This window comes from Ambystoma mexicanum, chromosome 6p (genome assembly GCF_040938575.1).
Source record: "Ambystoma mexicanum isolate Mex_15411 chromosome 6p, UKY_AmexF1_1, whole genome shotgun sequence".
Taxonomy (NCBI): Eukaryota; Metazoa; Chordata; class Amphibia; order Caudata; family Ambystomatidae; genus Ambystoma; species Ambystoma mexicanum.
The window spans coordinates 998,889,356-998,911,972 of record NC_090935.1 but is presented as its reverse complement, the minus strand read 5'-3'; the positions used below and the strand labels follow the sequence as shown (position 1 = coordinate 998,911,972).

Here is a 22,617-nt window from a genome sequence, read left to right as displayed (position 1 = left end):
TCCCAAGGGGTAAAGGGGGATTTTCATCATTTATATAGTGAGCGAGCACATCCAGCCTTATGTGGAGTGCTGAGGGGATACAATATATACCATTTGTTACTTACCTGGTAACATTTTTGTTACATTTGCAAGTTTACTTCAATGGCTGCTGGCAGTGATTTTACCTTAGGGACTTTTTGGTCTTATTACTTGCAGGCTGTTAAATCAGCCTCAGTAATGCTAAAATGGTGGGATCCTTCTTTTCTCGCCAATTCATTTGCTTGTAGTTTGAGGTCTTCCCCTGTACTTCTAGGTGGGGACGACCTCTGTGGAAGTTTTGTCTTCGGCAGAAATCCTTTGTATTCCCCGCCCAAGCTCCAGAGTGTCTGAGAAGGCAAGGCAGTCCAAAACTATGCAATCCTTTTTCACCTTGCCTGAAAGGAACCCAGTCTCAGTGGGCCAGGATGGCCCTTTCTGTAAATTGTAGGGAGCGATTGCAGAAGTTGTGCTGTAGTTCCTGATAAATACTCTGAACCTGGAAGCTGCTGACAAGTCGGCCACTGGACCTGAAACCGAAGAGGAAGATGAAGGAAAGACAGCTGTAGCGATATCCAGCGACCAGAAATTCTGATGTGTAAACGGAGCCTGCTGTAACCCTTCCTTCCAATCGACCTTGGGGTCTGGAACCCAATGTCTCTTACTCAGAGCCTGGTGAGAACCACTAGTCTCAAGAAGACCTGCCTTTTCAGCCATCCCACGGCGTGCTCCGACCTTGCTGGGCTGCAATACCCTGGGACCTCAAGCCTTTGTGCGTTGCATGGTCTGCCGAAGTCCTTATCTGTCCGAAACTTTGGTGGCCTCCTCCTGGTTCTCCAGAGACACACTTCGAATGCCTGTAGTCCCCTCACCAGAGTGCAGGACCGAGAGAGTGAAGTGAATCCGACCGGCGATATTTGTTCTTAATCTGGCTGCTGTAAAATAGTGCTCAATCCGTGAAGGATCCGTTGCTGGAAGCCTCCTCCGACTGCTGCTGTAAGTACCCATCCAATGGCCAGTTCTTTGGTCTCCAGAGCAACAGTCCATGGACCGGATACTGCGCTGCTGCATCCTGAAGGCATCCACTCCGAAGCCCTTCTTTTCTCCTAAGGTACTGTGAGGGCTTGCGTAAAACTTACCTTAAGTCTGGTGTGCACCCTGTAGTGGGTGATTCGTGTGGTTTGGAGTTTACCCCTACCACATGCCCAGGCCTAATGCTGGAACATATATAGGGAGCCTTCTCAGAAGTCCCTGAACACTTTAATTCTGAAAGTGAATACTTACTTATTGAAGATGCTCTCCCATGGAACCTTGGCTTTCCTGCAACCGAACCCTATCTCAACCTGCCTGCAGCTGGCACCAAGACCACTAGGGTCCCTTTTCTGCCTCTGAGAGAACTTGTGCAATAGACTATGGAAGGACTATAACGAGTGTAAAAGTACTTACTTGCCGAAACCATTAGTGTGGTAACCGTATCTCGGTGAAAGAAGCTGCAAAGTGTCATTCGGTTTATGCTTACGTTTAAGTTGCATTGTGCTCCTTTAAAAAGTATATAAGTTACTTTGAATGGTGTTCCCCCTTCTGAAAAGTAATGTTGGTACTGTTTTATCATTGCTTAACTGAATGAGTGTATAGGGTTTTACCTGACTTGAATAACCTTGTGTCATTCTTAAAGTGCAACATTGGGGTTTGCTTTCCCTGGTCTGCTTTATACAGATTCTAAAACAGTCTTAGGGTTTATACATTCCTTTTTAAGTAGCTGGAGACTCCTTTAAAAAGTGTATATAGGTCTACTCGCCTTGATTAGCTGCTGGTCATCTAAACCTACATCCTTGGGTTGTGCTTCCCTGAATTGCTTTGGTGCTATTCTGAAATAGTTTCATAAAGTTCTTACTTACCTTAGAAACCGTATTACACACTTTAAAGTATACTGGGTGTAACTAGCTATTAGATAAAAGATTGTTGTGCACCAATAGGTCAATTACCTACCTTGAAATAGCATTTATTTTATTTTTCTACAGCGCCGTAGCCCGCATGCATCAGGGCGCCACATGTACACGCAGAATCACACTATATGTCAGCACCGGCTTCTACTACAATTTCAGTTCCCCTCTTGATCTCTTCAACCTCCTCACCTGTGGAGTCGAAGTCCTCCTCTACTGGGCTGAGCGCTCGGTGAGCCGTGTAGTCCTTTTCTTTTTTTCCGAGGCTGAGCGTGTCTCCCACAAGAGGAAGCCACAGTGAGAGCGTGTAAGTACGCCCTGACCATGTCCCCCTCCCAGGAGGGACAAAAAGGGGAAAAAAAAGCCAGAATAGGCAAAAAACCCTTAGGACCGGCAGGTATCCTGATGGCAGCTGGGCTCGTGGAAAGCAGACGAGAGATGGGAGAAGGCAGCAACAGGAGGCACCGGGATACGTAAACTCCAGCAACACCCGAAAAGATAGTAAACAAACAAGAAGCAGAAAGCCGGGAAGCGAGGGAGTGAAAGGAGGAAGGAGGAAGAGTACTGAAGGCGGGGACCGGAGATGGACCGTGAAAAGAAAGGAAAAACAAAGGGAACGGCTCGAGGAGCAAGAGGTAAACAGCGTGTAGCAAGACCGCGGCAGCGAGGAAAAGCAGCTGACCGTGGAAGGTTGCAACGCGCTGAACCAAGGGAAAGGAGTGGTTAAATAACGTTACGGTCAACCAAGCGGAGAAAGACTAGACCGCTTAGTGAACGCAGCGTCAAGCGTGACGGGAATCCGGAAGCCCATAAGCGGCAACGGGGCCAAAGGCACCAGCTGGGAATGCGGCGCATGACATTATACAAATAAGTCACGGGACAACATGAATCTACAGATTTTCAGGCGGGTTTTGGTTTAGATTAAGGTAATGTATGAGAGCTCCAGTCTTATTTGTGGTGGGAGGTTATTCCATAAGGTAGAAGCTTTGGTGTGAAAGGCTTTGCAGAGTCCTTTGGTTTTCCTGAAACAGGTGGTTACAAGGTTGCCCTGGGCTTTCTTAAAGTGTAATTGGGTTTCACATTACTTGAATTACTGAGTGCAGTATGTTAATACTGGTCATTGAGTAGCTTTAGGCCCCTCCAGAAAGTATAGGAGTTGTTCTACTGGCTCTGAACTGAGTTCTTAAAAGTAATGTTGCAAGAAGTATACTTGTAACAGGGTTGGTTCATTGTGTTATTTCATAATTGAGCGTCACTGCATGCCTGATTGGGTCTACTACCCTTGAATTACTGACTGTATTCTAAAAGTATATCTAACCTCTTTTTCATTTTTTTCCCCCTCGGGAGATTGGCAGCACGATTCTCCTGAGGGGACAAAAACATTTTCACCCCAGATAAACACTGAGGTGCAATTGGCTTTTAACCCCTTGGCGGGTGTGTGGACATGGTCGGTAATGGGCCACAGCCCTGGCCGATGCCCTGGGCTGTCAGGCCGTTACTAGTCATGTCCACCCCGCACCCCTCCCACCCCCCTGACACCAATATAACAAAACACTGCACCATTGAAAACGTGTTTGTTCTAATCTCAGAGACTGCCCCGTTTTATGCCCCCTGCTCCCCAGAAAGTATGATATTTACACATTTGATAATAAAGTGGCAATTGCAGCCATCTTCTTTCTATTTGGGCAAGCTGATATTTCACAAATTATTTCTTTGAGTCCGCATTTCTCTCCATAGTGCTGAATAAGCGTTATTGCCAAGGATCTTAACCTTACGCCTGACTGGCTCTCCTCTTTGTGTGCCTAGGACCTGGCCATGCTCTGATAGAGCAGTGGAATCCTGTGGGCTTGGTGGGCATCATCACAGCCTTCAACTTTCCTGTAGCTGTTTATGGTTGGAACAATGCCCTCGCACTCATCTGTGGGAACGTCTGTCTCTGGTAAGAAGATCTGACGCTTTGTTAATGTTTGACTGAGTGCTGCCGTTCTGCCTAAGTTCATTTTTGTTGTTGAACTTATTAGCACACTGCTTACCTTTTTAGATAATCAAGAATCCACTGGCACAGTGTTAAAGTTCACTGTTCTCTCAGAGAAGCAAATGCCACAGGTAAACTTCCAAACCTCAACCAAGAAGAAATGTTTCACTAAACGTGGCATTGTGCTCATTATCCAACAATTCAAAGTAATTATCAGGGCTTTGAGGCCGTCTAAGGGCAACATACGAATGCTATCGAAATAACCCAAATAGAGCAATCAAGACGTCACACACACTGATGCTCTTTCATATGGAAAAGGAGCTGCCCTTTTCTGATTGGTTCAGGAATTCCACTTTGCAATGTAAAAGAGTAATTGGAAAGCTGTGGATATGTCTTTTGTGGCAAAGACTTTCTCACCAAAAGGTCACACGGCAGTCGGTACTAGTGGAACTTCTTTATTTTACTTATGGGAAATCCAGAAAAGGGTAAGTACTACAAAAGACATTGGCACACCATTATCCATGCCTGTCACGCTGGCTGATCAGAACTGTCGCCTCAGACACGTCTTGCATGTGCACCATGCTCACACCCTTTTATATTGCATCATCTCAGCAAGCAGACGGCAGGTCATCACATTGAGCGACTAGAATATTTGAGTAAAACATGGTCAAGGCCCTTATTGCAAGGGTCCTCTTCAACTTCTCTGGGTAACTTCCAACTGTGGTTTTAGAGCTGAAAGTACATGAACACATAAGCATTGTGCTTGGAGAATGTGGCCAAAGGAGACATTATATCTTAGTACATCAGCTCAACTTTAGTAGATAAACAAGTTCACTGTATCCCACTGGGTACTAAATAAAAGGGGGTTGCTCTAGTGTTTGTTGGTACAGGGAGGGGATTTTAATTTGCTTCAGACCTTGACTCTCCCTCAAGTTAAAGTGGAAACACTCAGGAATGTGGGGTTTCAAGTAGTTATCAGACCAGAGTGTTGGTGTTTGTGAAAGAAGGTGGGTGTGTCTGATGGCGTGATGTTTACTTATGGCCTCTAGACTCGTTCTCCGAACATCAAGCCAATTTTCTCAAACTCACCCTTTAATCATCTGGGGACCTGTGTGGTATCCTTCACTTCCTTCAGCTTGCCCAAAGGATTGCGCTCATGTCTTGGCTCAACTCTTGCAATGGAATCTATGTTGGTCTGCCTGCGAAAAAGCTGCACAACGTAGAGGGCGCAGACACACACTGCAATCACCTGTTTCCTGTTTGTCCTGAAGACGTCTGGCCACTTCAGGAAGCCCATGACTCCTGGAGAAGACTAGCTTCTGATGAAAACTGTTTGCCTTGTCCATGAAGCCACCCAGGAACAAGCACTACTATATTTCACCAGTTAGTTACCTAGGTAACTGTTGAACTTCCTAAACATGCTGACTTTCTGTCATCCAAAGTCCTTGTTTTGGCAGTGGAACTCCATCAGCATCACTGCCTTAAACCCAACCATATGTAGTTCAGAAGAGATTTGAAAACCCATTTCTTCTTTGCTGCATACGGACCCCAGTCTTCCTTTCTCTTAACCCCTCCAAGAGCTCCTGAGTTTTTTCAGAACTGCTTCTGGTAGTATAAAGTCTTAAATAAATTATTACATAGAAGGCTTGCAGACATAAATCCTATTAAAGAATGTTCCCATGGCATTTGTTATAGCCCCTGAACAGTTGTGCATAGGAATATATTGCGCAGCCAATGCACGTGGCCCGGCTTGGATTGTTCAGGTAATAGAAGTTAAACAATGTATAGTGTTTGGTTACTCAGGTGGGTTTACCCTTTATGCGAATATTGGAAGCATGCAACATGTTCTATTTGAATGGTAGTCTGCTGAAAAGCCATTGGCTGCTATCCTACAATCTTATATTATCTGGCAACACCTTTTTTTGCAGGTATGAGTGTGGGAAAGTGGATTGATCTGACTTTCATTGCATAACTTTATGGCAACAGGAGTTAATTTTAATGAGTCTTGTACCGCGCACTGTTGCCACTTGCGTGGTCTCTTGGCACTCTGACGGGCAATGGAAGAGGTTTGCGGGTGGGAGGTTTGTTAGTGGAATTGAGAGTTGAGACGTGCAAGAGAGCTTTGATGTGCTGTTGGCAGCTTCAGTTTGGAGAAACGGGTAACTGAGCAATGGTGCGTTTTCGGTTGGTGGCCGTCATGTGGTGTTGAGGTATGATTCTGTGTTTTTGTGTTTAGTTCAGAGTTTGAGGGTGCGAATGAAGAGTGGTGAGTTTTTAGTACGGTTAGTTAGTGGCAATACATTTCCTACCCCCAACAATCCGTCTAAATGTGATGTATTTCCCAGCCCCATTAATCCATCAAAGTACGACACATTTGCCGTCCCCAACATTCCATCCAAGTGCGCCACAATTTCCAGCCCAAAACAATCTAAGTGCGATGCATTTCTCATCCCAGGCAGCCCATTTAAGTGTGATACAGCTCCCGCCCCCAACGGTCCATCCAAGTGTGACACACTTCCCACCTACAACACTTCACCCTGGTGCGACACACTTCCCACCCCCAAACAATCCATTCAGGTGCGATACATTTCCTGCCCTCAACAGTCTATTGAAGTGCGAAGCATTTCCCACCCCAACTATCCGTTCAGGGAGCAGAACCCAGCACGATAGAGATGTTACACAGTGCCTGTCTCAGAGCGCAGCAGGGAGGATAAGGCTTAGCTATACTATTGGATCAGATGCAGAATGTGGCCAACCTACACATACATGCGAAGTGTATAATATGGCTAACCTACACAGTTAGGCCACATACAAGACAAGGGTAACCTATGCAGGTAGGCTAAATGCAGGTAAGCCCTGAAGGGCTTGTGGGGTATTGCCAGCACCCCAGCATTGTTGGAGAACTGCGCGCTCTGTGATAATCATCAAAGAAAAACAAATACATTTACGCAAAATCAAAATGAATTTAGTGCTATTCATTCCAGTGCAGTGCCACTCGGATGGCTGGTGGTAGTATTGTGCACACTGTTTTCCTGGTACTCGGCCTGCTGCCTTTGGACATTTCATTGTTGGCCTCCCTCTAAAGATGGTCGACCTGCAATTGCAGGCACTTGAGTGCCTGACCACATCTGTCTCCCCCACATTGAGCAGGACTTGCTTGCTTCATCTTGCCCAATCAGCTAAGCCGGCAGGTGAACGCCGGTCCCAGGGCCACCACCTCCCTGCCCCATCAAATAAAGCTCCAGCTTCCTACGCTTGTCCTGCATGAACATGGACCCCAGCACCTTCCTCTGCCACTGAGATGGCACTCGCCATCTCTGCTATTTTCTCTAACTGCTAAACTATCACCTTTCCTCACTCTCTCACAAGGGCTGGACGAAAAAAGCACAAAAACATTCTGGGTGCAAATTCTGGCCTTTCAATCGCAGACGCCTATGTCGGCACATCCTCCAGAGAGATCTTCACCAATATTCTTTTCTCTGTCCCCTCTCCAGACCCATGGACTTCTCATCTCACTTCTACTCTTTCCCTTTTCACATCCTCTCCCATTAATGGTAGCACAAACTGGAAAGTCCTCTTGGCCGGCTTCTTCTCATCACACTGCATCATTGTCTAGCACACTGGCACTATTCTGGCTCAGCTTCCTCAAGCCAACCTCCTTCTCTTTGACAAGATTGTGCCATCCCTCCTCAACTTTCTTCCTTCTCCTGCGTCTCCCCACTCGCACTCTCCCTGTCCCCACACCCCCTCTGACTGGAGTACCGCAACCCTGTACTCCACCTCAGAAATCCTTCAAAGACAGAGACTGTCCATATGGTGACTCATAACGCCAGCTCAGCCAACACTCTGCTGACATCTGCAGCCTCTTTGAAGACACTGACCTCGACATTCTCGCTCTTACTGAGACATGGTTCAATGCAAGCTCAGTCACTGCTTTTCACTCCCCCTACCTGACGGCTTCAAGAACATCTCCAAGCCTCGACCTCACCGTGCTGGCAGTGGGGTTGCCCTAATCTTCCCTGAGCGGGTTCATTCTTCCATCTTACCCACCCAGCTCTACTCTTCCTTTGATAGCCTAGTATGCAAGTTGGCCATCTCTTCCCTCCTCCACCCTGACCATTGCTACCATTTACCGGCCTCCAGGCACTACCTCTCTGAATGGGCTGATTTATGTTCCTCCTTACTTTCTGCCTCCTATCTGCTCCTCTTGGGTGACTTCAACATCCAATTGGACTCACTTGGCACAGCATCCACTTTTTTCATTGACCTCTACACCTCTCTATCCCTCTCCATTCTACCTTCCGGACCAACCCACTCTGGTGGACACACTCTGGACGCCCTCATCCACTCTGGTCTCCCCACTCTCTTCTCTCTTCCCAACTGGGTCACTTTGGCCCTCTGACCGCACCCCAAAAGCCCTGCCAACCTCGTTCACGAACATCCACCCGAAGAAATTAGTGTCGCCTGCTGCCATCAATTCCATCTTTATCCCCCTAACTCAGACGCTACCACAGACACTGCTCTCAGCAACCTCCACTTGGCCATCACCAACACACTTGACATTCTTGCCCCAGGTATGAGGATCCGCTGGAAACCCACCTCTAAGCGTAACACTTGGTACGATTCTGAACTTGCAGCCCTTAAGCGCAGAGTGGCGGGTACGGAAGTGGCAAACTTCAGGCTCACCCTCTAACAAACTGGCCTGCCACTGCTCCAAAGGCAATACAGACTCTCCATCCGTGCCAAGAAAAGGGCCCACATTCAGGCATAGGTATCTGCTGCATCCAACAACACGACTGAACTTTTCAAAATCTGCTGGGAAATAGCCAACCCTACCGCAGTCTCCTCCTCCTCCCCTCTACCTTCCCAGGGGCTCTGCAACACACTGGCCACTCACTTCACCAACAAATATCAAGACATCCTGAACAGCCTTATTACTCACTCTCCCAACCCATCCCACACCCCCTTGCCTCCCTTGGCCCCTCATCCGCCTCCTTCCCCCTTGTCAGACCTGAAGTCACCAGAGTTGTCCACTCCATGAAGGTCTTTTCAAAACGGTTTTCCCCTTGCTCATCCAGAACCATCAAGGACAACATTTTGCTCTCTTGCCCCTGTACTCGTTGATCCCTGCAACCACTCTTTTGCCATGGGATCTTTTCCCTCTTCCCTCGAGCACTCCCTTGTGTGCCCCCTCCTTAAACTATCAGCAGACCCTACCTGCCCAGCCAACTACTGCCCTATTTCCATCACCCTCTTCCTGGGGAAAATCCTGAAGACGTTGGCCTTGCCCCAACTCAACTCTTACACTGAACTTGTTGGTGGTCTCCATGACCATCAATCTGGATTCTGTGCATCCAGAGGCACGGAAACTGCTCTTCTGAATACCTGTGAAGAATTGTTTGCATCTCTGGATTCCAACTCCCCAGCTGTCCTCACCCTACTTGATCTCTCCTCTGCCTTGCTCTGTCTTTGACAGAGTCATCCACTCCATCCTCACAAAGGCTCCACGATACCTTTGGTATTTTGTAACGGGCACTGGACTGTCTGACCTCCTTCCTATCTGAGCGGTGTCCAGCCAAAGGATCGCAAAAAAAGTATTTAATGCCCTTTTTTTCTAAACCAAAAGGACCGAAAAAAAGGGTTGAATGCTTTTTTATTTATTTATATATTTTTTAGTTTAGTATGCAAAAAAAGTTTTTTTAAAAAAGGAAAACTGGGGGGTTTGGGTGGACCCCCCCCCCCCCCCCCAACCCCATAAAAAAAATCAAAAAATGTTACCCTTTTTTTCACTCCTTTTTGGTTTAGAAAAAAAGGCATTCAATCCTTTTAGATCCTATAACCATCTGACCGCACTTCCCAAGTCATCTTGGGCACCTTCTCCTCTCCTACTTCCTTCTCCACCTGTGGCGTTACCCAGGGTTCTATCCTCTCCCCTTGGCTCTTTAACATCTACCTCACACAGCTGGCACTCCTCTCCACCTTCTCCTCCAACCTCCAATGTTGCGCAGATGACACACCACTCTTTTTCAAACTTCCTGCTGACCCTCTTGCACCTTCCATCATCCCTGACTGCCTATCTGCCACCCAGGCCTGGTGCACATCCAATGATCTCTGCCACAATGCCAGCAACACGGAGATCCTTCCCACTGGGACCCCTGCTCCCGCCTTCTTCCCTCCACTCTGGCCTTTCTCCATGGGCTCTACCCCTGCTCCTTCTGAAGCCATAAACCTTGGAGTCATGTTTGACTGCTTTCTCCTTGCTCCCTCCTACTCGGGACATTGCCAAGAAGTCCCACTTTCAGCTCTTTCTTCTCAAAAGGAATTCTACCTTTTCTCACTTCCCCTCAGCTCAATGTTACCTGAGCTCTGGTTCTCTCCAGGCTTGACTATTGCAATAGCCTCGTCCTGAATCTACCTTCTTCGACTCTGCATCCCCTCCAGCTAATCCAGCATAGGGCAGCAAGACTTATCCTTGGCCTCAAGCACCAGGACCGCATCTCCCCTGCCCATAACAGTCTTCACTGGCTCCTGGTTGCTTCACAGATTAAATTCAAATCCCTTAATCATCCACAAGGGTTTCTTGTGCCTTGGACCACACTATCTGCAACAGTCTTACTAAATATTCCCCTTCTAGACCTCTGCGCTCCTCTGGCACCAACTCTCAGCGGGTAAAGCGTTTTGCTAAACATAGGGCAGGAGGTTGATCATGTTCCTCAGCTGGCTCCCTTATGGAACAGCCTCCCCCTCCCTCTGCATCTTGAGTAGGACGTCCTTAAATTCCGTAAACTCCTCAAGACTTTCCTCTTTACCTCCTCACCTCCTCCTCCCCTCCGCCCCCGTCTGTCCTCTACTAAACTCACAGTTCCTTTGATTGGGTACCTGGGCCCTTATGCATCTTGGGGGCCCTGACCTCCCACACTCAATCGCCCCCAGCTTCTTTGTATCCTCAGCACTTGCCTCAGCACACCCTCCATGCTGGAGGCTCGCACTAATTTAACATGCTCTTCATCTGTTGCTCATCCACTAGCGCGGACACCACAGCACCTACTCCCATTGCCCCGTCCATTCTGCACTTGCATGTTCTGAATACTCACAAGGCATATTGGGTTTGTCATTTCTTTTCCCCCTCAACTGTATTTGATACCTTTTGTGTTTTATTAATGTGTCTTATTCCCGCCCACCTCTTAACTTTCCGTTCTTAAGAGTTCTTGGTTTCAAGAGCTTACAGGCTGCGCAGCTGTCCTCTTTATGATCGAGGGGCAAGCAACGATTACAGAGCTTGCGTTTGTCCTTCCAAGTGTATTTGCCCCTACAGCGTGGGCAAAACTTAAAAGGTGTCCTCTCCATAGCTGAGGCAATAAAAACTGGTGATAACAACCCCAAGGGAAAGATAGGGGAGAAAGAAAGACATTCTCGACGAGAAGGTAAAAGTTCGAAACCCCCACTCTCCCTACTGTATGTTGGCTGGCGAGGCCTGGCCACGTGTTCGGCAGCGCCGAAGGATCTCCTCCGTCTCTTCTCCTCCGTCGAAAACTTGCTCGGCGGAGAAACAGCTTCACAGCTAACGTCGAGGGGAGGGATCTTTAACAGTAAGTATATATTAAGGACCGAGGTCCGTAGTAATTGTTTAGCAATGTCTCTCTAGGAGATCCGCGTAAGGCGACCATAAGCTGGGCGGAAAAAAACAATCTGAGGGACCTCGACGCGTGAGGGATGGACGCACACAGACCCCATAGGCCTAAGCTCACAACCCACGGCTCTTCTTCGTCCAGGACGAAGGATCCACCAGCGCCGAAGGGGACGCAGGGCATGCCGGCGTCGACCTCAGACCGCAAGGGTCTCAAGCCCCACCCGCAAACGCAGCCGCGACCAGCGATTGGGCTTTCATCTAATACGGGCGCTACCTCTCAAAAACATCCGACGTAACGCTCCATAGAGCGGCCGTCGAAAAACAACGCTCAACGCAGGCAACGCCGACTCCAGAACCCTCGACTGACGAACTCGTCGTCGAGAGTCTGGCGAGAATTGTTTCCGAGGACAAACGTAAGCGGACGACGAAACAGACGTCGAATACCACACCCAAGAAAATAGAGATGCCGAAAAAGCACAAAAGTAGCCAGGAACTTCTGAACTACCGAGAGGCTTTTCTGAGGGCGACGGAAACCTTTCGTCGACGTTGTGGGAGCGTTCGAAGCGTTTTGAAGGTGAAAACACGGATTTCCCCCCTCTAGACTATTCAGGGGTTCCCCATGAGACCCTGGAAAGACTCCATTCTTGTATGGAAAAGATGGAGAGGTTTTTGGGTAGCCAAAACCCACCCACACCCAAAAGACCAAGAGAATGGACCCAGGATGACCCTAGGGTCAAGATTCCTAGGCTGTTTCCCCCTTCTACAGATGCATATGACCTCACTGAAGAGGAGCAATTCCTCCAGGAAGATGAGGAGTGTTTAGGTGGAGAGGAAGAACTTGAGGAGGAGAGGTTTGAGGAAGACCCTTACACTAGCGCAGGAGCTTTTGAAGAAGATACAGCTACCTCACAGCCCTGGCACTCCCCATCAGTGCAGCCTTGGCAATCCCCATCAGTGCACTCAGACCCTGATGCCTTTCATCCTTCTCCTCCCAAGGACTGACCTATTGGGAACACCCCCCCATAGATGACCAGCCTTCACTTAATGCACTATTGCGCAAGGCAGCAGCGCATTTTGAAATAGACACAGGGGAGACTCTTCCGGACATAGACTTTGTAGAAAAAGTTATTAAAGAAAAAGCCCCTGTCAGCCAGTCCATTCCGCTCCTGGCTTCTATAAAGAGAAGAATAACTCCTTCCCTTTCCAATCCGGCCTTAGTCAAAGGGGTCAACCCTCGGATAGAAAAGCTCTTCAGCCCTTCGTCTTCTGACCCTTTGTACATCAGGGGACATTCTATTCCGGACTCTCTGGTAGTGACTAACACAAGAAAGAGAGCGGGGTACCACTATCTACTAGTGAGGCACCACCTGACAAAGAGGGCAAGAAGCTCTATGCACTTGGGAAGAGAATCACGACCTCCGCCGCCTTCTCAACCAGGATCGCGAATAACGATTCCCTACTAGCTAGCTACGCAGATGCACAGTGGAGCAAGCTGCGCAGCGAAGCAGAGGACGCACCAGAACCCCTGCGTTCACGCCTGTTGGCTACTATATCAGAGGGAACTCTTGTAAACCAGGGCATCGTAAAGAACTCCTTAGATGCCGCAGAGACAGCTGGCCGTTCCCTGGTTCAGGGAATACTTCTCAAACTCCATGTCTGGCTGCGCAATTCGGGATTTAAGCCAGAAACTCAGGCTTCCCTAATAAATAAGCCCATAGAGCAAACACATCTGTTTGGGAAAGCAGTTGATGAGGCCCTAGAACATGCGAAGAAGGAGTTTGATACCATCAAGACTCTTGACCAAATTTCTAGGCCACCTAACAGACGCAGCTATGGCAATAGACGCTCCTTTAGTGGCCAACGCCAGCAGCAAAGCCAACAACAATTTTACTCTGCTACCAACTGGCCCTCTAACCAAAGCACCCAGTTCAGTCAAAGAGGCCAACGTCGTGGCAAAGGAAGAAGGTGCCGCTCCAGTCCAAAAGGCCCCACGCCCAATACCAACAAATGACCCAAAGATTCGGGTCCCCTCCCATGCATCACCGGTCGGGGGCCGGCTAACATCGTTCCTTTCAGCATGGGAGGGAATAACGTCAGACCGCTGGGTATTATCCACCATAGCCCACGGATACTGCATCGAATTCAACGGTTCCCCGAAATACAGACCCCCACGGAACCGACGCATGACACCGGAACACCTCACTATTCTTCTTCAAGAAGTAGAAGAGCTACTGAAAAAAGAAGCTATAGAGGCTGTCCCCCTATCTCAGGTAACAGAAGGTATTTATTCAATGTACTTCCTTGTACCCAAAAAGGACTTAACCATGCGCCCTGTATTAGATCTGCGAACAACTTTGTCAAACCCCAAAAGTTTCGTATGGTGACCTTGCAGGAAGTAATCCCACTGTTATCACAGGGGGATTACATGACAACACTAGACATGAAAGATGCATACTTTCATATTTTAATGTTGCCAGCGCACAGAAAATACCTCAGGTTCAAGATAGAGAACAAACACTATCAGTTCAGAGTACTACCCTTCGGGATAGCATCTGCACCAAGGGTATTTACGAAGGTACTGGCAGTGGCAGCGGCCCACCTGCGCAGATTATCCATCCCGGTTTACCCGTACCTCGACGACTGGCTCATAACAGGGGATTCTTACGAAACATGCTTCTCAAATACCCAAAGGACCGTAGACCTTTTGTCCCAACTGGGCTTCTCCATCAACGAAAAGAAGTCCAGCTTAGACCCCAGCCAAATCGAACAATTCCTAGGGGCTCTAATTCGAACAAAGGACGGCCTTGTCTTCCCCTCCAACGAGAGGGTCCAAAACATGCTGTTTCAGATCCCCCAATATGTGGCAGGTCGAGAGGTGACGGTACGCAAAGCAATGCGCTTGCTAGGGATAATGGCGTCATGTATTTATTTGGTACCTCACGCGCGCCTGCGCATGCGCCCAATGCAAGAGTGGCTCTACAGCCAGTGGTGTCAGGCCAACGGACAATGGGACAATATGGTGGTGGTCTCGCAGGCCTTGGTTCTCTCGCTACGGTGGTGGACAAAGGAAAACCTGTTATTAGGGAAAACTTTTGCCACACCCGCAGTGGAAGCCACTCTAACCACAGACGCATCCCTTACAGGATGGGGGGCTCACCTATCCCATCAGACTGCTCACGGAGTGTGGACTCCGAGCTTAGCATCCAAGCATATAAACCTGCTGGAACTATTAGCAGTGTTCAAAGCACTGAAAGCCTTTCAGGAACACTTGCAAGGAAAGACAGTGATGGTCCTCACAGACAGCACCACAGCCATGCACTATCTCAACAAGCAAGGGGGCACTCACTCTCCAGGACTGTCCAAGCTGTCCCAGAATATATGGAAGTGGGCTCTCAAACACAACATGTTCCTACTATCACAACATGTACCAGGGGAACTCAATCTGCTAGCAGACAAACTCAGCAGAGACTTCCCCCTACCCAAAGAGTACGAATGGCAATTACACGAAAACATCGTCTTAGACGTCTTCACGCAATGGGGTTTCCCGGAAATAGACCTGTTCGCAACCCTGGAGAACTCACAATGCCAAAGTTACGCCTCCAGGTACCCCCAGAACCAGTCCAAGGGGGGAACGGTCTGTTGATTCAATGGTCAGGGAAATTTGTTTACGCCTTTCCCCCGACTCCCCTCCTCAACAAAGTGGTGCACAAGATGCACCAAGAGCAGGTTACCATGATACTAGTAGCCCCAATGTGGGCCCGGCAGCCATGGTTCGCTCACTTGATGGAGATGTCCCTATCTCCCCCAACGAAACTTCCCTGCCCGTACAACATGCTGTCACAAGACAAGGGCAGGACACTGCATCCATGCCCTCAGACCATGAACTTAGCAGCCTGGCTCCTGAGATCATAGAATTTGGACATTTACATCTCCCTCAGAGATGTATGGACATCCTCAGGGAAGCCAGAAAACCTAATACACGCCACTGCTATTCTAGCAAGTGAAAAAGATTTGTCATCTGATGTAAAAGTAAGAACATCAACCCGGTTGACTGCTCTGCCACTAACATTATTCTGTACTTGACCCATTTACTGGATTCAGGTCTAGTGTTTAATTCCATTAAAGTCCACCTAGCGGCACTTTCTGCATACACCACTTCCCAACTTAAAGTGTCGTGGTGGAAGATACCAGTTATCAAGGCCTTTATGGAAGGGGTAAAGAGAATACACCCCCCGATATCTAACCCAGCTCCCGGATGGGACTTAAACGTGGTACTTTCTAGACTCATGGGCACTCCTTTAGAACCCATGCACAAGGCAACTCTTAAATACCTCACTCTTAAGACTGCTTTCCTAATAGCTATCACCTCCATTAGGAGAGTAAGTGAACTACAGGCTCTTTCTGTACTAGACCCCTTCGTATCAGTTCACAAGGATAAGGTGGTTCTTCGCACACACCCAAGGTTTGCACCAAAATTCATCTCGAAATTTCTTGTAAACCAATCTATAGAACTACCAACGTTCTTTCAAAACCCTTCCAGCTTGGGAGAACAAAGTCTGCATACACTAGATGTACGCAGAGCTGTCATGTTCTACATGGAAAGAACCAGATCACTGAGAAAGACTAATCAGTTCTTTGTCTCGGTGGCAGCAGGAAGAGAAGGAGATGCAGTCTCTAAGTCCACTATATCTAGATGGATTGTACAATGCATCACTCTCTGTTACACTCTTGCTAAGAGAGAACTACCCTTCAAGCCAAGAGCACATTCCACTCGAGGCACTGGGGCTTCCATAGCATTCATTGCAAATGTTCCCCTTGAGTCCATCTGCAAAGCGGCTACCTGGAGTTCTGTGCACACCTTTACAAAACACTACTGTCTAGATGTACACTCTAGATCTGACTCCCAGGTGGGACAGGCAGTATTAAGACATCTTTTCTCTACTGTTCCTTCTCATAACCCACCACCAACTCCGGGTACTGCTCGCTAGCCTATGCACAGCATGTGATTCTAAGCAGATTAACAAACATCAGAAGACAATGCATTACTTACCGTAAAAGCATTTCTGATGGTTGTATCTGCTTAGATTCACATGCGCCCGCCCTTCCTCCCCGCTCAGATGGAAGGAACATAGACATCCTCTACTATATTTCTCTCTTTTCTGTACTCACTCACGTCTAGAAGGCTCCCTCAGGGCAGAAAAATACAAACAGAGGGACCTCGACGCGTGAGGGATTGTGGGTACAACGCACGTCACTATAGGGATAGTGTTACAGACACGCCTTGTCGACGTCCCCTTTTCGACTACGAAAAACAAAATGCAATACTCCGCAGTGACCACTGGATGTCGGACCTATGCACAGCATGTGAATCTAAGCAGATACAACCATCAGAAATGCTTTTACGGTAAGTAATGCATTGTCATATCTAGTAATTAGAGTGGTGGGTTTCTTCTGGAGTACATTAATGGCTTCACTCCCTTCTTTACTTGCATGGTTCTCTTGCTGTATTTTGCATGGTTTAGTGAGTTGTGTTGTGTTAATGGGGCTAGGCTGTTATGCTCACCTGGTATCCACAGGGATGCCACCTTGCCGGGTTGCTCGCTGGTATGCTTCTCAGCTTTGCCCTGGTGTGGTCTGCAGGGGAAGTTCTGCCTGAAAATACAGGAGGACTGTGTTCAAGACTGACCGACTGGGGAAGTATCCTCCCTCCACCCCCGTATGATTTCAGCCCCTCTGGTGCCCTTTCCTCACCTTGTGGTAGAATTAGGCGTGCTCTCCGTCCTGCATTCTTTGCAGGGGCGCGTTGTCTTTCATGGGCGAGTGCGGTCCGGTTACGTCACTGACGCCGGCCCGTTTGATATTGTTCAGGTAGGTCTTATTGCTGTTCTTTAGTTTTGTTGCTATCCTGCATGCCTTTCTTTGTTTAAAATTTCTTTTTGCTCCCTTAGGTATGCAGAGCTTCAGCGCGGCGAACTGGCTTGGTTGAGCCCCGCTGGTAAATGATGGCGCATTTAAGAGCACTATGATGCAGTAAGTAAGCGCTATGCGCAGCGCTGTGAAGTATTGCCTTTGCTAACCTGTGTTTTCCTTCCTTGTAGGTCGCGGTGTTCTTCAGCGCAAGTGGTGCCAGCCGAGAGGCGACCAGCCAGGTAAGCCTTTTGAGCAGTTCGTGGATGCCTCCATGTTGACAATACGATAAAGTAGTTCCCAAGCACATTGTTTTTCATGGTGTATGAGCCTGGCGCCATAGGCGCCGGAACTGGCCATATTAGGGCTTTTGAAGAGGATGCCAGGTTCTAGAGGCCCGTGTCCGAACTCCACCTGGCCAATGGGTTTGCCAGAGGGGGTTTTGGGTGAGGGTCGTGACATAGGCCCCTTTGTTTGGTCTGGGTTCATGTTGGGTATGTTCAGTTTGTCACTGGTTTTGTGGGGTTCCTTTCTGTGCATTTTGCTTATTTGCGTTTTTCATAGTTGTTAAGGTGTTTTCATCCGCTTTGGCGCTGATGAGCCATGTTTTTTAAGTTTTGTGAATTTTAGATGGTCCTCTGTGGTACGTTTATCTTTCGAGAGGGAGTTTGAGTTTTATGGCTATGGAAGAGAAGGCTGATCCTCCCAAGTTTTTTTCTTGTGTAGTGTTTAGGTTCCAGGCGGATCTCGTTGCTGGATGTAAGTGTTCTTGCTGGTTTGTAGATGGCGATTTTCTTTTGTATGAGGTCCTCTCCCTGGCCTTGGATTGCTCTGTGTTATGCATATTGTTTTGAAGGTGATTCGTTTTGTGACTAGGAGCCAATGAGCATCCTTAGCGCTGGTTTGATTGGTCTATTCAGGACAGTTTAAGGAGAAGTCTGGCAGCTGCATTCTGTATTCATTGTAGTTTCCTCAGCAAGTATTCCGGCATTCCAAGGTATATGCTCTTGGCATAATCTATTGTGGACTTGATGAGGGAGATGATGGCAAGTGTTCTGTGCGTGAAGGAAAAGAGGTGTATCTTTTTGATAGCGTTCTGTCATGATTCCTGCCCCTCATTTCCCCAGCCCTCCAAGATGTCAGGCTGGAGCCAGGCCACGATCACCTACATGGCCCTCAAGGGCCTCTCCATCCCTACAAAGACCCACTTGGAGACAGACTTGGCGCTTGTGGCACCAGACTCACTCACTCCCATAGGATAACATTGGGGATTGGACTTGGATTGGGACAAGATGGATGCCCCCACATATTTCGGTTCCCAGAACTGCATGTGCGGTCTAGTCTTTTGGGTGTGGTTCAGCCCAGAGACACCTGGGATATCCAGAGACTATTTAAGCCACACCCATGCTGAGAAACATGCTTTGCGTTTTCTGCACCTGCAGCGTGACACTCACCGTGTTCGGATCGGTCTCCAGTAGGCCTTCATCTTTCTTCTGCGCTCAGCTCCTGCAAGAACAAGAACACTGTTAGGAACAGCCTTACCTTGCGGCGCTTCTGCCCATCATTCATCTCTCCTTCTGTTCTGCGGGCATCTTCGGCGGTGTCATTACCATCCCGGCATGCCGCTTCCTAAGGAAAAGGGAAAAGAACTGAAAAAAGGCATTAGTAAGCATTCTGCAAATCTTTGCTTATTTTTAAATACTGTACGAGCTTCAAACGCTTACCTGAATCCCAGCCGCTCTGGGGGAACTCTGTCTCCAGAACTTCTCATCCATCTGCAAGAGGCAAAAGACACTCCAGGTTAGCGAGGAAACATCTAGAGGTGCCGCATATCGCGCTTACCCACCGCATTTGTTCTTTATAACCGGCATCCACGCTGAAAATGTTGCGGCACCTAAAAGACACAGAAAAATAAATCCGTTCAATGCAAATACGAAAGGGGTGCATCGCGCTCTCACTCACCTTCAGCGCTACTCATCTCAGCAGCACGCCGCCATCCCCGGACGCTGGCCATCATCCAAGGAAGGAAAGGAACAAAGTTAGAGAACTGTTCAAAAGACTCATTATACTTACCTGTCGGACACTTGCCAGTGCAGTAACTAGGCAGCAACGAGCCCGCATAAATCAACGCGCCCCTGCGCTGAAAGCAGGACAGAGAGCACACTATCCAAGAAAACAAGGTGAGCTGTGGATCAAAGGGAAGGGTTGGACCCCGGGGGGAAAAAGGGGTTCAATTACACAGACAATAGGGAATTCTACCAACCAGGCCCAGTCTCCAGTCGAATAGCCTCCAGGGAAGGGTTCGAGGTCGTAAGAGGTCAGAACAGGCTGAGTGACGTCCCCGTGGATACCAGGTGAGCGTTACACGTGCAGCTGGAAGAAGCATTTCCTAATTATAGTGTTGACGTGTGGTTCTAGTGTTAGCTCGCTGTCCATTAGGATTTCAATATTTTTTACGATTTTAGATGGTTCAGGCACGTTTCCCAGTTCTGTGGGCAATGGGAGGCTCTGGTTGTTTCCTTGATTGTTGGGCGAAATCTTGATTTCCCTTTTTGTCCGGGTTATTTTTAAGGTTATTAATGTTCATCTATTGGTAGAGTTCTTTAAGACTGTCTGTTTGTCGTGGGGTTCTCCTCTTCATTGCCGTTGATTTTGTAGATGATTTGGGTGTCGTCTGCGTAATTGTAGCATGTGAGGCCATGTCTTTTTATGAGGCCGATTGGGGGCGTTGTGTAGATATTGAACAATAGTGGGGATAGTGAGGAGCCCTGGCCCCATGTGTTCCCGTGTGTGGAATTGAATGCTTTTAACCATATTGTTTCTATTCTTCTGGACAGGAAAGATTTAATCTAACAGAGTGCTGTGTTTCCGGTCCCTATGTCTTTGTCTTTTGACAAGGGTGTTGTGGTTGACTGTGTCGAAGACTGCAGAGAGATTGAGTAGTGCCGGGTTTGTGTTGGAGTCTGCATTTGTCTTTAGGTCACCCCATATAGAGAGTAATTCCGTCTCTGATCCTCTCATGGGCCTGAAGCCTACTTGTGCCTGATCGAATAGCTGGTTGTTTTCGACTTGTTCCAGTATTTATACGTAAACATAGGTCTTAGTTTTTGCCGGGTATTGAATGTTTGAGATGGGTCTTTAGTTTGAGAGGTCTTCCATATCGCCCGACGTATCTTTGAGGAGTGGTTTGATGTAGGCTGATTTGAAGGCTCATAGTGCTCTTCCTGTTGAAAGTGACAGGTTTAGGTAGTATTCTGATGGTGTTCCCTGTGCAAGGATTGATTTGTAGATGCCTGGCTGTAGATGCTAGATTTATCAGGCTAATGAATTTCTCTTGAGAGGGGTTCACCCTGGTCCGTGGGTCAGGGGTTGGTTGGTTGGTTGTTTGAGGTGAGCGGTCGGGTGGGTTGGTCTACTTTGTATGATTCGTTGTATGTTGGTGATTGATTTCTTAAAGTGATCTGCAAGATCGTTGCAAAGTTTTTGCGAGGGGACTGTATGTTATTGCACTAAGGAAGATTTCTCATCTCGTTTGGTGTTGAGTAATTCTTTGAGTGTTGCCTTTTGTGATTCGTTCATTGTAGTATTACTTTTTTTCCTTTAGAATTTCTGCTTTGTATGATCAGTTCTGTTTTTTATGTTATTCTTTTACATTTTACATTTGACATTGGTCGTAGTGTTTCCTCCATTCTTCTAGTTTCCTTTTTTTTTTATTGCTTTCAGGTGGGGCGCGAACCATCTAGCCACCGATTTCTTTCGCGATGGGAAGACTGGTTTATCCGGTGAGATGTTATCGATTGTTTTCGTGATCCAGTTTAGTATTGTCTGGTCTTTCATCTATGGCAGTTGCATTCATGGTGGTGATCGGTGGCTTTTGTTTTTGATGGTATTTGGACCACGAAGGGTATAATGAGGTGGTTTCTAAGTATTTGGATTGGAGGCGCTGTTGTGTTTAGATTTTTATTGGTGAAGATTGCATCTACGGTGTGGCCCTTTGTGTACGTGGCTCCTCTCACCATTTGGCGTAGTTGCATTATCTAAAGCGGTTTAGTTAGTGTTTTCTGCGAGTTTGCGCTCTTTTCTGCAAATCATAGGTTGAAGTCTCTGGGAATTATTAGGTTCTCATGTTTAATGGACAGCTGCTACGAAAGTGTCTACGAAGGTTGTGTCGTAGGTCTGGGGTCTATAGATCAGAAGACATGTGAGGTTTATTTACGGGTCTGAGTTTGTGTAGGATGAGGGATTGACAGTTTGACATGTTCAGTGGATGGGCTGTTCTTATTTTTAGATGTTCCTTGTGTGCCACGGCGAGTCCTCCTTTTTTCCTTTTCTGTTTGCCTGTATGGACTTAAAGTTTTCAGGGAGACCGCTGTGCAGTATGACTTTATAGTTTTGAGCTAGCCAGGTTTCTGTGAGGAATAGAATGTCACTCCCCCATTGCAAAGTAAGTCATAGATCTCAGTTGTGTGTTTGGACATAGATCTGGTTGCAGTGCATTTATTTTCTTTATTGCGACCTGTCTTGTCTTTGATTGTGTCTTTTGGTGATTTTGTTGACTACGCTCATTGTTAACAGGGTGCAGGTTATGTTCTGTTGAGTCCGTTTCATCATAAAGTAGTTTTGGTTAGGTTTCGTATTGGGTTCACATCTTCTGGATCGTCTTCTGTTTCACGTCGATGGTGCTGAGGGTCCCCTTGTTATTTTGTAATGTATGAAGGGGAGGTGTCATTTCCTATTGTTTGTTTCTGTGTATTTTTTTGCCTTTCCTTTTGGAGTCTGGGTATTCTATTAATGTTTCTGTTTGATTGTTGCCTTTACACTGGCGGGTATTCTGTTGACCGGTAAGGCGTTTGGTGGAGTGATTTTCTTTATCTGGTTTTCATGATGGTTCTTATTTCAGTCGGTCACGTGGTTGTGCATTCCTTTGCTATGTTTGTTTTCAGGTGTGGTAGCCTGGTGTAGTTCCATTTCACTTGTCCTTTTTCTGTGGTTTCTCGCACGTCGTCCTCTCCTGTGGCATGGCATATTCTGTGATTCTGTCTTCTAGTGGTTTTCTGTTGAATACTTGAATGTGTTGGTGTATTTCGCAGTTGGGAATGCTTTACTGTGAATCTGAGGTTTGCTATTTTTTTTGTAGTGCATTTTTG

The 22,617-nt window shown here is 47.5% G+C and overlaps 1 protein-coding gene across 1 annotated transcript in view; it reads left to right on the top strand.

Annotated features, from left to right (window-relative positions):
* Positions 1-22,617, top strand: part of ALDH7A1 (aldehyde dehydrogenase 7 family member A1) — a 441,053-nt gene that overhangs the window by 179,391 nt on the left and 239,045 nt on the right. Inside the window, exon 6 of the mRNA XM_069625599.1 lies at positions 3,765-3,897. Within this exon, the coding sequence (XP_069481700.1) occupies positions 3,765-3,897 (133 nt within the window). The remainder of the gene's footprint in view (positions 1-3,764; positions 3,898-22,617) is intronic.